The sequence below is a fragment of the Culex pipiens genome, chromosome 3 (assembly GCF_016801865.2).
Source record: "Culex pipiens pallens isolate TS chromosome 3, TS_CPP_V2, whole genome shotgun sequence".
NCBI lineage: Eukaryota > Metazoa > Arthropoda > Insecta > Diptera > Culicidae > Culex > Culex pipiens.
Genome location: NC_068939.1, coordinates 103,683,889 through 103,699,646, shown reverse-complemented (window position 1 = coordinate 103,699,646; position 15,758 = coordinate 103,683,889). Strand labels below are relative to the sequence as shown.

Genomic DNA, 15,758 nt, shown 5'->3' with positions numbered 1-15,758 from the left:
TTAAAAAAAATATTTTCGATATTAAATCACTAATTGTACCCCAAAATGCGCTAGTTTGATCTCCAAAACTGCCAAATCTGCACTGGTTTCGCTGGAAATTACAGGAGGGCCATATTTTGACCCCAACAGAAGATAACTTTTACTGAAAACTAAGAATCCCAAAAAATATTGTCATCGTTTTTCATACTAGGCCAAAAACTAAAAACTTTTAGGCCGATTTTTGTGCGTAGAATCAAAATTTAAGAACAATGCCTCAGTGTACGGAATGGCAATATAAAGTGGAATAAATTGATAACTGCTTTATTTGACGTCCTAGTCAAATAGTGTCTTGGGAAGTGTTGTTGTACTTGACATTTTGCTGTCTTCGGCAAAGATATGTAACTTTATGTCATAAACAGTTCTTCACAACATAGTAGGCCGCTAAAATGCTAACATTTTGAGTTATCACAAAAAAAAATGTTTTTTTTTGTCCATTTTTGCAAAAATTGCGTACATCTCGAGTAGATTAAGAGCTACAAATTTGGCACCTTCGACAAACATTCATGATATTTTCTCCTTTACAACTTTTCCGAAGACACCAAAACCCTACAACGTCATTCAACAAAGTTAGTTTTTGGTTGACACCCTGGAAGGTCGTCACCCTTTATGTCAATAACTTTAAAAGATAGCCCTTACCAAGTACAACAACTCTTCGCAAAACACCATTTGGCTAGGACGTCAAATAAAGGATTTATCAATTTATTTCACCTAATTTTGCCATTCCGAACACTGTGCAATGAGGTCGCAGGGTTCGAATTTTATGTCAAAAGCAAAAAAAACGACATTTTTTTGTCAAAAATCCGACTATCCTCAGTTCTTTAGGAATTTTTGAATATTGAAACTTCACTCCTATCCCAAGTAACATTTTTTTCCAGGAGTTCTACAAGAGCTCTTCAATATAGCTACAGCATAGCAGTTTGAACCGCGGTATTATAAAATTCTCTTCAAAACTTCTTTAGGAGTTTGGAAGAGTACTTGAAGAGAATTTTATCCTACCGCGGTCCAAACTGCTATGCTGTAGCTATCTTGAAGAGCTCTTGTAGAACTCCTGGAAAAATGTTACTTGGGTTGGGATGTTTAGCATATGCATTTTTTTGTTTATTTAATTTCAATTTTTTTTTAATTTTTTAACTTGTTATTAAAGCTGGACTCTGCTCTTATTTTTCATGAAACCCGGTTTTTTTCATTCCACAATCATCGAGAACAAGTTACATCAAGAATACTCTTCCGCTTAGTTACACAATCAACGCAGGTTATCAAATCCAAGCGGAACTCATCCATCACGTTGCGTGAGCTATTTTTAAAAAGCGACATTCTTTAACATTCTCGGTGCATCCACCTTGGCAGACCTCGCAGAAAAAGTTCAAAACGATGCAACCCATGCAAACAGCGTCACCCCCCATCAGTAAGGGAAAGGAAAGTCACTTTAGCGCACAGTTTAATTCAATGTGCCACCACGGGAGCGAAATTCACCAGAGTAATCTTCCACTGGATGAGGATTACTGACAATTACATTTCAGCTGTTTTGGCGCGATAACTGTTGGGAGGCCTTGCTGACCTTTGGTTGATAAGCTAATCGGAAAGTCAATAAAATAGAGGAAGCAAAAATCGGGACTCTGTCAAACCATGCCTCTGTACTTATCGGTAACGGCATGTTTTCAATGAAAGCCAGACTCGGGGTTCATCTTTAAATACGCGTATCGTCTGTTTGTCTTGGTGATAGCATTATGACGATAGATCAGAATCTGAACATCGAGTCCATTGTCCAAAATTGTTACCTTATTGCCCAATAAAACGTTTACCTCAAATCGCGAATCACAGCGAAGACACTCAATCATAAAATAATGAGTAGCCGCTCTGATAACGCTCAACAGCCTGAATTTATTCTTCGTGAGGACAATAAAACTTAAGCTAATGATAAGAACACCAAAAAGCCGGCGTTGGCACGCATCCGCACGTCGTAATCCACCAAGAAACTGAAAAACTGAATTTTCATCGCCGATCGCGGGCAACGAAATCCAGTGGAAAGTTACAAACTCGACGAAAAGCTCGTTTCCAATCTCAAAACCCACGCGACTTGTACGACATTTTACGGAGGCTTAAAATCGACCAAAAATCGGAAAGAAAAACATTTTGCAAAAGATACCCCAAACGAAATCGAGAACTGCTTGCCATTGACTGATCGTTCCTCGAAGATAGAGAGCACTCTCGAACCGGCGTGGCGTGGTCCGGCAAACTGTGTGTGTTTGTGCAAGGAGCGAAGCCGAATTCGATCACTCGCTTTTAAGTTTATCCCGCCACGATGCGATCTGCAAGAAGCAACAAAAAAAAACGCACCCTTATCCACCTATTGGAGAACGAGGTCTTGCTCACTTTTTGTAAAGTTTTTATTAATCAAACAATTGGGCTTAATCATAAGATCTTTCGAACACTAAACTCATGACATTTCAGGTTTGAAAGCAAATAGTTACCAGAATCAAAAAATATGTGGCTTTAGCTAATTGTTGTGTTCAATTATCCCTGACGATGAATGTTTTTTTGATTGGTTAAATCAAAGATGATTGTAAATTTTCAAACATAACATCATCTCATTCATTTGCTTAGTTTTCATGTTGGATCCAAAAGTGTTTTGTCTACGAACCCAAGTCCTTATTTCATACAATCGCACATCCTTTCTCCATTGCCAAAAGCAAGGAAAAAGGTAGCGACATTCTTCCGAAGAGTCGGCCAAGTTCCATTATATACAACACACGACGATCCTCGAACCCAAAAGCGAACAAATAAAAAGAGCAACATGTTTCGTCTTTTTTAGCCACAACACAGCACACACTCAACACACATGCGTGTTTTCTTATGCGAAAGGCGCTCAACCTCACGAGGATCGATAGGGTTCTGTAGTGGGATTTAATATTATAAATATTCGACACTTTGTAAAATTTTGTTGTAATTTCATTGAATAAGGAGTTCCGTCCTCGCGTCCACTCTGAACAATGGTACAGCATTTATGAAACCACTCCTCAAATCGCCTACTTTCTTTTCAATTTCTCGGCAGCACTAAATATCAGTTTGCTTCGCGACGTCGACAGTAGTCATTTCTGCAGTAGCAGCAAGTGCTGCCAGCAGAGCTTGAATTTGTGAATTCTGTTACATTCTCCAAAGTGGGCGAATCTTTTCGCATTCTTTGGCAAATGGCCCCCAAAATATCTAGAGTTCAGCGAGTTGATTTTTTAGTTTTGAATTGTACAATTTTTTCACTAAAATGACGATAACTACATTGAAATTTGATCAAATAGGACGCTTCATACTTCATTTTCCACCACCCTTTTAAGCCTGATTTCTGATTTTTAAATTTGGAAATATGATTAAACCCTTGATTAAACCAGTTTAAATTATGGGTTTCGAATTACTGCTTTGGGTAAAGCTGCGGTACATAAACGAACTAACAACAACAACATTGGATATTATTTACTAAAAATGGCAATATATATATATAATCCCATAGTAATTTCCATGTAAACTTTAAACCGCTGGGGACAGACCAATTCTCAACCAAATGGGCTGATATTTGGCATGAGAGTCCCTATGGGTACCCTCTACAAGGGGAACCTCGGTTTGCCGTAATCTGAGAACTTTTTTGTTTGGCTGAAACACCCTAATATATATCAACAACTCCCCCTCGCATTCGGCGCTATTTGATCAAACTTGTTTCAGGATAGTTTATTCAAGAAAATCTATTGTATAAGGCTTTCTAGGCCTAGTGAAAAAATTGTTTCAAAAATGACGAACTCCTCAAAACAGTGTCCTGATGCAAACAAAAATCGAGTTCGAAATATCGCTATCCCTGCGAAATATGTTAGCTTTCATCGAGCGGTAGATTTTTAAAAACCAACTATAAGTCGCACGGCACAATAACTTTGTTAGAATGAGAAAGCAGATCTGATATTAAACAAATTTTATTAATTCTCAGCTATCGTCTAAAATGTATCACAATTCCTTAAAAGACATTGGTTTGAATTTATAGGATGCCAAAAAACTGTTTAAATATATATAAGAAAAATGGCTTTAGGAACCCCATTATTAATTTACTTCTCGATGCGCTATACACAGACAGAAAATCAATAACAAGTTTGCAACAAAAACAGTTGCGCAACCAATTTTTTACTTACTTTGAAGAAATGCAATCAAATATTCCCGCCAGCTGAACCGTCACGACCGTTATCAGCCGTAACGAAAATCTTATCAACCTTCCAACTCCGGTCTTGGACGCGTGTTTTTTTCACTGTGCCTTCGGGTTTCCGATCGTGGTTTCTTCGTGGCACTGTGAATGTGTTGTTGCGCGATGTTGAACATATTTTTCGAAACTTATTTTTAGAATATTCGTCCGTACGAACCCGTCGGAGTTCAGTTATGCTTTGATAGTCGCCCAGGAACGTCGTTCGTTCGGTGGTGTCGTGGGCTCGTTTTTAGTTTTGGACCTCGCGCGCGCATTTCTTAGTCAGTTTAACTTTTTTTTTACCTTTTATTGACTTTACTACTTCTTTCGGCGAAGCAGACCAAAAACGACGACGAGGACGCCGGTTCCTATTGGAACAGCTTTTACGAATTTTGGCTGTTGTGAAATTTCGGGTTAGAGGTGTGTGCTATCTTGTAGTGGTTTTTTTTTTTCGTTGTTTTTTGAGTGTGCGTTTATTTTATCTACACGTTGTGCGAGTTGCGTTTCCTCGCGATAGTGAATGGAAGAGAACATTTAAAGTTGCTTCGAGTTAATGAGATTCCCGAAAAAAGCTTGCCAAGTGCAACCGAGGGTGTTTCGTTTTAACGTGCACTCATGATCATTCTGTGCTGTGCGCCAAAAAAGAATCGGAAATTAAGTGAATGGATTAGGTGGCTTTAGCGGAGTGCTTTGCGCAACACGTTTTGGAGCTTGTAAATTAGCATATTTTTTGCCTCAGTGCTCGAACAACCTTCGAAACGACGGGCGCAGTATTAAAAAAGCGTGTCGGAACTAAGTGACGTGTGAAAGTTCCAGCGAAACAAAATACGCGCCAGATCAAAATCGTCATCGTCATCGTCATCAAAGGCGCCGGCTCAGCCACATGTGCGCCTAATACGCACAACTCAAAAGCTCCATTCACAAAAAATACACCCTTCAAAACCATCAATTGGATAATCCGATTCAGAGAGCACAGCTTGGCCACACACTGGTTGACACCGGGTTTCGGTGGAAGCGTAAAGAGACTGAAAGGTAATTTATGCATGGAATTATACTAACGCTTGTTTGCCAACACACATTTTCTCTGTTCACTCCTTCGTTGGGTGGATTTCTTTCACTCATCTTTTGCCCACGCACTTGACTTCGGACACGAGACTCAACCCAACACCAGTTCCGAGGTTAGACTTGGCACTAATTCGGCAATAATGGCCTCTTTTGGGAAAGCAATAAAGCGATAAATCAGAAAATTTGAACCTTTTACAATTTGGTTTAGTTTAGTTGGCTCTATCATTTTCGTGATGTATCGCTCGGTCCAGTAGTAATCAAATTAAACCCTCGCACGCTCTTTGGCCAGTCTGTATTATAGGGCAATTGAAGATCAGTGGGGATCAATTAATCGTTTAATTTGTGTGCAGCAGTGAGAACCTGCTAACAGGGCAAGTGATTGGTTAAACAGAATTGTTAGTTAAAATTGAAATCTAAATGCAATTTGAAGCTTATTTGTGTTGTGTAATCCCTTGAAAATAGGTTATTCTGATTTCGACGTAAAACAAACATTAGAAGAAAGCAGAAAGGCAAAACTATTTTTTTTGTTTTAAATAAAAATTCTGGATTGTTCAATTGCTTCTACCAAACATTTTTAATTACATTGTATTTTTTCATAACTGAGCAGATCTTTGAAAAAATGTAGTTTTTTTTTTATATTTTACATTCTTTCAAACATAAGCCACTCTTTCAAAATTGTTAAGGGTTTGAATGAATAATTTTTTGGATTTTAGCATTTTATTAAACATCATCAAATAAAAAAATGCATTGTAAATTCGTCAGAATTTGTTAGATTTTTTTAGGTTTGTTTTATTAAAAAGTTGAATTTTAAATAAGGCCGTGCAAATATTTTTTAATGTTTTCAATAATCAAGGGATAAACATTTTTTTTTAAATTAAGAATTTTAATGGAAACAGAAGTCCAATCAGCTGGAAACAATCTAAAATTATTTTTTTCTGCATCAACACCTAAACTCTAAAGCTCAAGAAAAAGAGGATTTTCCATACAAATTCCCCCTTTTTCAAGAGCTTGGTAGTTTAGGTGTTAATAATCAAATGTGATTGAAAAACAATTCGACAGGTGTCTTTTGCTTTTTAAAACATTTTTTCATTCAAATTAAAAACTGTGAGTCGTAATTTAAATTTTTAAACTTTTTTTTTAATTTAATGTAGATAGTTTTTAACTCTTCGAAACATTAAATATTTCTTTTTATTGGATCTTTTGATCTCGATCTCGCAGTATACACAAAAAAAAATATTCCTTTAAATTAACATTATTTATCATGTACCAAAAGGTATCATGATAAATGATGTATATTCCCATTAGAATCATTGGAAATTTACATTAGTTTTGGAAATTTACATTAGTTCAAATCAATTAATTCTGATTGGCCAATGGGAATGAGAAGCTCGACTTGGATTGCTGTAGGAAAAGCCCTATGTTCTATTTTAAAATTATTGAAGCGGGCAGCAAAAGGGAATTCTGATTTTAAAATAGTAGTTTATGCAACAAGTTGCAAAAAGAGGATTTTTTCAGCACGAGTCGTACATTTATCCAACGAGGTTCACCGAGTTGGATAAATACGAAGAGTGCTGAAAAAATCTAGTTTTGCAACGAGTTCCATACAACATTTTTTGCAATTCCAAAAAAACACACACTGAGTGAAATTTTAAGTCAAATTTTCATGTATTTTATCAATAAAACGTTTAAATCAAAATTTTTATGAAAATTGTTACTTTTCGAAACAAGTGCTGAAAAGTTCAACATTTCAGCACCCATTTGAGTGCTGAAAAGTAGAACTTTTCAGCATTTATTTTGAAAAGTGTTGCTATTCGATTCTGTTATTTTTGGTACAGAAAAGTAGGCTATTTTGTTGTTCAAGAATGACAGGAAAAGTGAGTAGTTTCACGACAGAATTGCAAAAAGTTGTTTAAGAGGTAGGCGACGCTTTCTCGTCGACGGCCAAGTGGAATAACGCTGAAAAAAAAACACACACACACTAAAGGTGTATTCACATTATACCGCATCCGCAGCCGCAGCCGCATCCGCACAAAATTTGACAGTACGGACGCACAGTGCGGACGCGATTTCTCCATTGCATTTCATATGCAGCCATTCACACTGTTCCGCATCCGTATCCGCAGTGCGGATCCGTATACGGATGCGGAACAGTGTGAATGGGAACATTTGAAATGCATTGGAGAAATCGCGTCCGCACTGTGCGTCCGTACTGTCAAATTTTGTGCGGATGCGGCTGCGGCTGCGAATGCGGTATAATGTGAATACACCTTAAACGGCTGAAAACTTCAAAAATTTTAAACTAAGTGCATTTCAAAATTCGAAAGTATCTTAAAGGGCTTAAAAAATGCAGCAAAATGAATTTAGACCAGATTTTCAATAAATGTGAATTGGAGATTTTTTTTGGGCATTCATTTTTTAAAGGGTTTTAAATGAACATTTTCTTTAGGTTTGACCATTTGACCAAATGGAATGCTTCACCCTTCATTTTGTTGGGTCCAAACGACATCCCTAACAAAGGAGTATGCTATGTTCGTGGACTCGCCCTTTAATAGATATTATTTATGTAACTGAAATTTCCTAAAAATTTGCCAATCTCTTAAAATCTTGGTTGTAAGTTGCGGACTCACAAATGTTAAAAGATAGAAGATAATATGTAATAGCTGTGTTTCGTCTTTCTTACGATATCCCAGCAAGTGTATAAAACAATTATATCTCGGTTTAGTTTTTTGTCTTTTTTATTTATTTTATTAGAGAGAATCACGGACTCAAAGGTTAATTAATTCGCGAGATTTTGCCTGCCCACTGACGTTAGATTGGCCATGCAGTCGATCAAATCTAGGGTCAGCGCAGTTTGGTTCAACTGATTTACCATATTTTTTTGTTTTGTTCTTTGGTTTAGTGATATACGCTGATCAACATGCAAGCTTAAAAATATTCGAAACAAATCCGGAAGGATTTCCAAGGGTGACGCACCGTCGTGACTCCCCTGCGGTCGGTCCATTAAAGTTACGCTTCCGTCATTAGAAATCACTTTGAATTGTCGTTTCGAGCTCTTATTTTGCATTCCATTATGTTTCAAGGATTTCGTGCGATTTGCAGTTTGAAGATTTTTTTGTGCAAAAGGTGTCAAATCTACGTCAGAACAATTTGAATACATAAATCTAATGTTGCCTTGATAAGTGAACAAATAAACATCTCTCCTTCGCTCGCACGTGTGCCTTCTGTTTGTTTAATAATTTGTGCCCAGAGTTGGGGCCTTAAAACGGGTGTATAATTGAAAGATACAATTTTGGGAGCGTGTATTTGTTTATCTTTCCGTTTATCAGCAGCACTGCAATCCTATCAGAGGCAAGTGCGATAAGATTGGGTTGGCCCAAAATTGTTCTGGGGGTACGGTAAACCCGTCAAAAAGTTGGATATGTGACGCAGCGGCTGACCACACCGGCGCCCATCAAACCAACATACAGCCACCGTAAGACGCGCCACGGCATGACCGAAAAAATCTCGGGCACGTGAGAGTTGTTTCGTCGCTTCAGCAGCGCACAAACAACATCAGCGGTCAACAAAACAACGGAGGTGGTTTCAATTCTACCGAAACGGCGAGCCGTGAGTCGTTCATTTTGGCGGCAGGTTGGTCACTTTTCCGGACACTACTCGAATACAACACAACACAACGCAATGAGCGACGTTCGTTTCACTTCCCACATCCTTCATCCTTGATTGGTTGTATTAAGAATCGGCTTGTTAAAAAATTTCGATTGCCTTGAGAACAAGTTGCCTTTTATGCTGTGCTAAAAAGAAATAAATCCGGTCGACATCGTTTGCAGACGACAATTTCTTACTTTTGAAAGTGTCCTTTGTACTGCATTTGATAGCTGATTTATAAGGTATACAATTAAAACGCAATAAACAACTAATTTAACGCCTTGATGGGCGCGTTAATATTTTTTGTGAGCATTCGCAGACTTGTTCCGGTGTGCGTACTGAGCCAAATCCCAAAAATAAGCATGTGCACTATTTTTTAAATCGAAAGTTTACACTCTTAGTTAAGAAGTATCCAAAGTTTTAAGTATCTACAAGTAGTTTCGAAAGTGCAAAATCGAAAATGTGATTACAATTTTTTTCAGCAAAAATGGTTCTTGCTTCCCAATTTCATTTGAATCCTATGAAAGTATAAGTTCAATTGATGAGTACGAACAAAACAGAGCTATGGAGTCGGGTTTATTTTCAATCGACTCCGAATCCGGCTTCTAGAGGTGCAGCGATTCCGACTCCAAAAACAACTCTCAAAGTTGTTGAAAATTAGCGGACTCCGCCCTTTGTAGATTTGGCGAATCTGACTCCAACTTCAACATCTAAGAATTTGAAGACTCTGATTCTGACTCCGGGTCCTCAAAATGGCCCTACTCCACCGACTCAAGCTACGCTATACCATGCGTCTCCATTACCCTGAGAATAAACTGGAATGGTTTGATTGTTTATAGGGCAAATTAAAAACGAAATAATTTTTACTGAGTTGTTGCAGTCTAAATTTCAACACAACAATAACTAGGTTTTACATAAAATATTACTTTAAAAATCGTTAAAGGGTTTCAAATTCCATCATCGCTGGCTCCTACAACCCTTTAAATATCTACACTTAATGGTCAAAGCGAACATTCTTTCAGTATCGAACCTTTCTTCAATAACAAGCGTTATTATTACTCGTCAAAACGGAAAAAAACTCATTTGACGTCATGACCCGAGAAGAACAGCCACACAATCTGATGATACAGCAATAAGCTGTTTACACTGGAGTTACAAAATCAACCAACCAAGATTAAGTCTGAAAAGGTTCATGCGTGTGCCAACGAAACAGAACACAATAACCGTAAGCCTCGATTGATATGATGCATTTTAAATTCCTACAGAATATAAACCTAACCCTACAATGTAAGTATTGAAAGAAACGTTAAATCGCATGCTATTGCCAAAACACGCTAAATTCAAATCATGTTTGTCTAGTGCAAACTCCCCATTACGGTAACGAGCTCGTACATTAAACCCAATCGTTTGGCCTTGACTTTCAGACGTGGCCGGTTTTACCGGCAGTTTTTTTTTGTTTTCTACATTAGCCTCTTGTAATTCAATGCAGACGGTGTCTTAAGAAATTACATAAGACTACACAGGTGATTATCCGCTATTGAAAACAATGAATGTCAAAATATAAGAAATAGTTCCAGGAGTGCAATTTTTTGGGAGAAATCCATCAACAAATTTTTCAATTAAAATTATAAAAAGATTTCTTTATTAAAAAATATGTTTGATAACTTCTGATCAGGTCCAAATTTTAACATAAACCTGAGTTAGAACCCGACTGTTTTCGGAATAAAATCAAAAATCATTCGCTCAGTACCGATCAAGTTGCTGGAATTGTCAACTCGGTACCACATTTTTTGGTCCTTCTTCAGTAAAAATGTTACAAGTCATTAAAAATAGAATTATTGTCATTTCGGCTAAGTATCTTTCTTAATATATATTGCTTAATAGGCCAAATTTTTACAAGATCTACGAATTATTTCATAGATTAGTATCAACAGACTAACTGTACTCCCAGTAAAGGCTTTAAAATTGCTCTTGCATAGAAAGTCCATTATCGTGTAACATTTAAAATTTTGCCAACCATATATGTACCGCTTCTTGGAAACGAAATTAGCAAGCATGTAATGATGAAATAGTTAAACACGCCGCCAAAGGCGCAAATGTGTTGGGTTGACAAGCTCCTTTTATCTCCAAATTCAGGTGGCATTGTCGGTTACGCTATTCTGATCACACACACCCATTCCTTCACCTTGCAGATGGCTCCACAAAACGCGATAGAGATGTCCACGAAGCAGCCGGACGGGGAGAATGGCACCAAAAAGGTACAGAATGGCGATAACAAACAGGCCAAGAATGCGGAACCACCGACGACCTCTGTTGTCGTTCCTCCGGACGGAGGCTGGGGATGGCTAGTGATGATAGCATCTTTTCTGTGCAATACCGTGGTTGATGGTATCGTGTTCAGCGCCGGAATGTTCCAAGATCCCATCCGGTTAGATTTTGGCGTTGGTAAAGCAGAGGTAGGTTATAGATTAATAGGGGTGTGAGTTTGAGTTTAATACGACCTTATTTTTATTTTCCAGGTTGCACTGGTTAGTTCTCTTCTAAGTGGTTTTTATTTGCTGACTGGACCTTTCGTTAGCGCATTGGCGAATCGTTGGGGATTTCGTCCGGTAACCATTATCGGTGCCGTTATCGCATCCATTGGATTTGTTCTGTCGTATTATGCACAAAGTCTGGGTTTCCTGTATGTTACCTATGGTGTCATCGGTGGAATAGGATTCTGTTTTATCTATGTTCCGTCCGTAATCACTGTGGGATATTACTTTGAGAAGTGGCGCGCATTGGCAACCGGAATTGCTCTCTGTGGATCGGGTGTTGGTACTTTTGTGTTTGCTCCGTTGAGTTCGATGTTGATCGCTCAATTCGGCTGGAGAGGAGCTCTTCTGGTGCAAGCTGCCATTATTTTGCTGTGTGCTCTATTTGGATGCATATTCAGACCTATTCAGCCAATCACCGTTACGTTGACTAAGGATGAAGATACTCCGGCTGAAAAGGGATCACTTTTGGGAGATGGACTTCCTGTCGTCTACACCAGACCGTTGCCAGAAGGACGTTTTGCCTACTCAGTGCCAAACAGCTCTCACAACACGTGGATGGGTGCGAGTCCAAACACGCAATATCCAACAGCTGCTGAAGTATTCCGAGGCAGTGGTCACAATCTCGAGCGTAGACCATCGAACCAATCAGGGTTACTTACTCACGAAAATATTCAAACCACTACCAAAAAATTGGAACAACTGTCCAAAATTCAGAAGCGTCTGGCTGGCCAGATGACACCGGAAGACACCATCCACGCTCCTCGGTTCCCAATTCCTCACCACGAGCTCAACACTGTCGGAGAGGCAGAAGAAGAAGAAACCGAAAATGGAACTCTGCTCACCGGAGAACAGAAAACGACTCTAGTTGTTCCAACTTCTGCACCAGGCGCAAGACAGCGAAGTCACACAGTATCCGGCCGAAGGCCAAATGAAGCTGGATCGCGGCAAGGTAGCCGACGTGGTACTCTGACAGACGGCACACGGCCAATGTATCGAGATGACATCTTCTTCACCGGATCCCTCGTTCGTATTCCACAGTACCAGTCGACTACGTCCCTGGGCTATCACATGTCTGTTACCCGACTACCAACTCACACCGATGTCGAGGAAGCCGAGGATCAGTCATGCAAAATCTGCCCGGAAGCCGTGCGACGCACGCTGGCCACCATGTTGGACATGACCCTGCTAAAGTCACCCTCGTTTATGCTGCTGGCAGTGAGTGGTTTCTTCACGATGATGGGCTTTTTCGTTCCGTTTATGTACATCTCCCAGCGGGCCACCTCCGGAGGAATGGACTCAAACGTAGCTCTTTATATTGTCTCTGCTATTGGTAAGCCTATTTTAAAATGTTGCAATTATTCAAGGAACAAATATTTATCCTAACATTTTTTCACGATTCCAGGTATTTCCAACACAATTGCTAGGATCGTTTGTGGCTTCCTGAGTTCTTTCAAAAGTGTTAACGCGCTTCATCTCAACAACGTGGCCATCACCATGGGTGGACTTGCCACGATGGCGAGTGGTCTTTACATCACCGAAGCATACCAATTCACGTATGCGGCCATATTTGGACTTGCCATTGGTAAGTTTAATAATTGTTGTAAGTTTGAAAAGTTTCAAAAATCACAACCCCACTTTTATTTTTCAGCATGCTTCTCGGCACTGCGTTCAATTCTTGTTGTTGACTTGATGGGTCTGGAGAAACTAACAAATGCATTCGGTATTCTATGTCTGTTCCAAGGACTGGCGGCAGCTATTGGCGCGCCAATTGCAGGTAATGTGTTAACCAAACATTCGATACCCCAAGTATCAACTAAACTTCATCCCACATTCCCTTAGGATTTTTCACCGACCTCACGGGAAGCTACGATGTGTCGTTTTACATCAGCGGAGCTCTCATCACCATTTCAGCGGTTCTGTGCTACCCATTGAACATGGTCAACAAGTGGGAAAAGAAACGTGCCACGAATAAAAAAGTCGTCCCAGCGTAGAGCGTTGTCTGTACACCGAAAAGACAACCAATGAGTGTCCGAAGTACTTACTGAACATGCAAGCCCAAGACGCATGGGAAAATACTGTTGAGTTCCATACTAAACATTGATTAAGATTGAAAACCTCAGTGCCTTAGCATAAATGTTGGAAAACTTCCTTAAAACAATATACTAAGAACCCACTTGAAATGTGAGTAGACTGTCGTATAGATTAGAATATAATTCGAATCAATATTTTTAAGCAGGGAAACTGCCGTTCTGCTCATGATTGTCCCATGTACATAAGAAACTTCCCACATTACGGGATTGCTACGTGTAAAATGGCAGTGAATGAATCGAAAATCTGTTACGATAAATGAAATGGCTCAGATGAAATTATTCATTGATTATTCATTTTATTATGCCTTTTGAAATGACATCCCCTTTAAGTATTTCAAGCATAAAACTTCTTTGTACAAGAAAACACTTCAAATTATAAAAAAAAACTAATTCGTACTTAATTCGGAAAGGTCATTTTTTTAACACTGATAATTTTTTAATTATCTTTAATATATAATCCATTAATACATCATGATTTAAACAAAAGCATTGCAAGATGTATTCTTAATGCGTATAATTTGGCCTGTTGCTTGAGAAATAAAATAAAAAAGAATCTTGAGTAATAATAATCAATGATGATTTCAACTGAGAACACCATGCTGTGCGGTGCTATTTTATGTGCAAATTTAGAAGTGCATTTTATACAACGGCTTTCTTGAAACATTGTAACGGCAAAATCAAAATATTAAAATGAGATTTCGTAATACCAAACAAGTGCTTTTCGCTTTCGTTACAAACATTACACTTTTATGGTCTACGTATTACAATCAAGTTTTAGTTTTGAATATGCAATAGTTTTGCATACATGCATTAGTTCGCTAAACAAAATAGAACCTCATTTTAATAAATCGATGCCTCTTTGCTCTCTAATGCTAACTAGGTAGTAATCCCAGCAAACATAGTAGAAGAGAGCACAGAGGCATCGAAATATTACCTATTATTTTTTTTAATTTGATTCAATCAGTTGTAGGGGTCATTCCATCCCAAACTGACTCGTTATCGCATTTTTTAATCGAGCTCAAACTATGTAAGGCTGACTATCAAAACATTCAAGAATTCAGATTTTCATCCAAACCTCAATTTTCAAACATTGGAACCATACATTCTAGATTACTTTTTTTTTTTCAAAACAACCTAAGCGCCATGGGTTTACTATGTAGATGTGCATAGGACCTTTTGAAAATTTATGCGAGAATTGTAAAAGTTAAATCCAGGAAACAATTATTTTTAAATATTAGTTTCGCGATAACCGCGAAATTGCCATGCATTAAAAGGTAAGATTGTAAAAAAGATACAACAAAACTAAACATGAAAATAAATTCAAGGATCATGCAAAAACCATATGTTCTCCAAATCCAAAAATTTTAAACTCCACAGACAGCACAACAGCAATTTTTGCCGTTTTTATATGCGACCATTCATAATCCACGTGAACACTTCAAGGGGGGGGGGGACACGTGCCACGTGGTTTATGAATGGTCACTATTCAAGAAAAGGTCCTATAAGATATGGAATTTCCTATGTTTATAAGATATTTTGCAAAAAACCTCTAAAAATTAACAATGTTTTCAAAATTGAACAAGAGTTCCAACACACCCTCAAATAATACATGATTCACAATGTTTTTGGAAGTTATTTTGTAGAACTGACATAATCACAATTGTTAACTTTTGTTCCTGGGAAAGCATTTGTATTGGCACCTTTACTAAAACTTATTTACAACAAAATGATATTTTTTCAAACGTCTTCACACCAATCGATTCTGTTTGCTGAAATTTGTTTGTAACTAAATTATTATCTTTGTACAACTGTGCAATTTGTTTGATTTCATTATAATTATCATCATGTTAAGAGTCTAAGGGAGCGTTCTTTTATTACGTAACGCAGTAGGGGGGGAGGGGGGGTCGGAGGCCGTGTTACGCTCCATACAAAATTTTTAAAATTTGTATGGAAATTTTGTTACGAGGGGGGGAGGGGGTCTAAAAGTCCGATTTTTCGCGTCACGTAATAAAAGAACGCTCCCTAAGTTATAGTTAATAGATCCTTAAGATGCAAAACGGACAGTTTGCCATATACCATTCCTAATCTGACACCTGGTACATATTTTTGGATTTCAACTATGTAGATAAAAATTACACATACACACAACATATTCGAAGGCAACACCAT

General features: G+C 38.2%; 1 protein-coding gene across 1 annotated transcript; it reads left to right on the top strand.

The window, feature by feature from the left end:
* Positions 1-4,409: 4,409 nt before the first annotated feature.
* On the top strand, positions 4,410-13,868 carry LOC120422713 (monocarboxylate transporter 3-like). The gene is made up of 6 exons (XM_039586237.2): positions 4,410-5,284; positions 11,155-11,418; positions 11,482-12,829; positions 12,902-13,081; positions 13,148-13,273; positions 13,339-13,868. The coding sequence occupies exons 2-6, from the start codon at positions 11,155-11,157 to the stop codon at positions 13,488-13,490; spliced, it is 2,070 nt and encodes a 689-aa protein (XP_039442171.1). The 5' UTR covers positions 4,410-5,284; the 3' UTR covers positions 13,491-13,868.
* Positions 13,869-15,758: the final 1,890 nt, after the last annotated feature.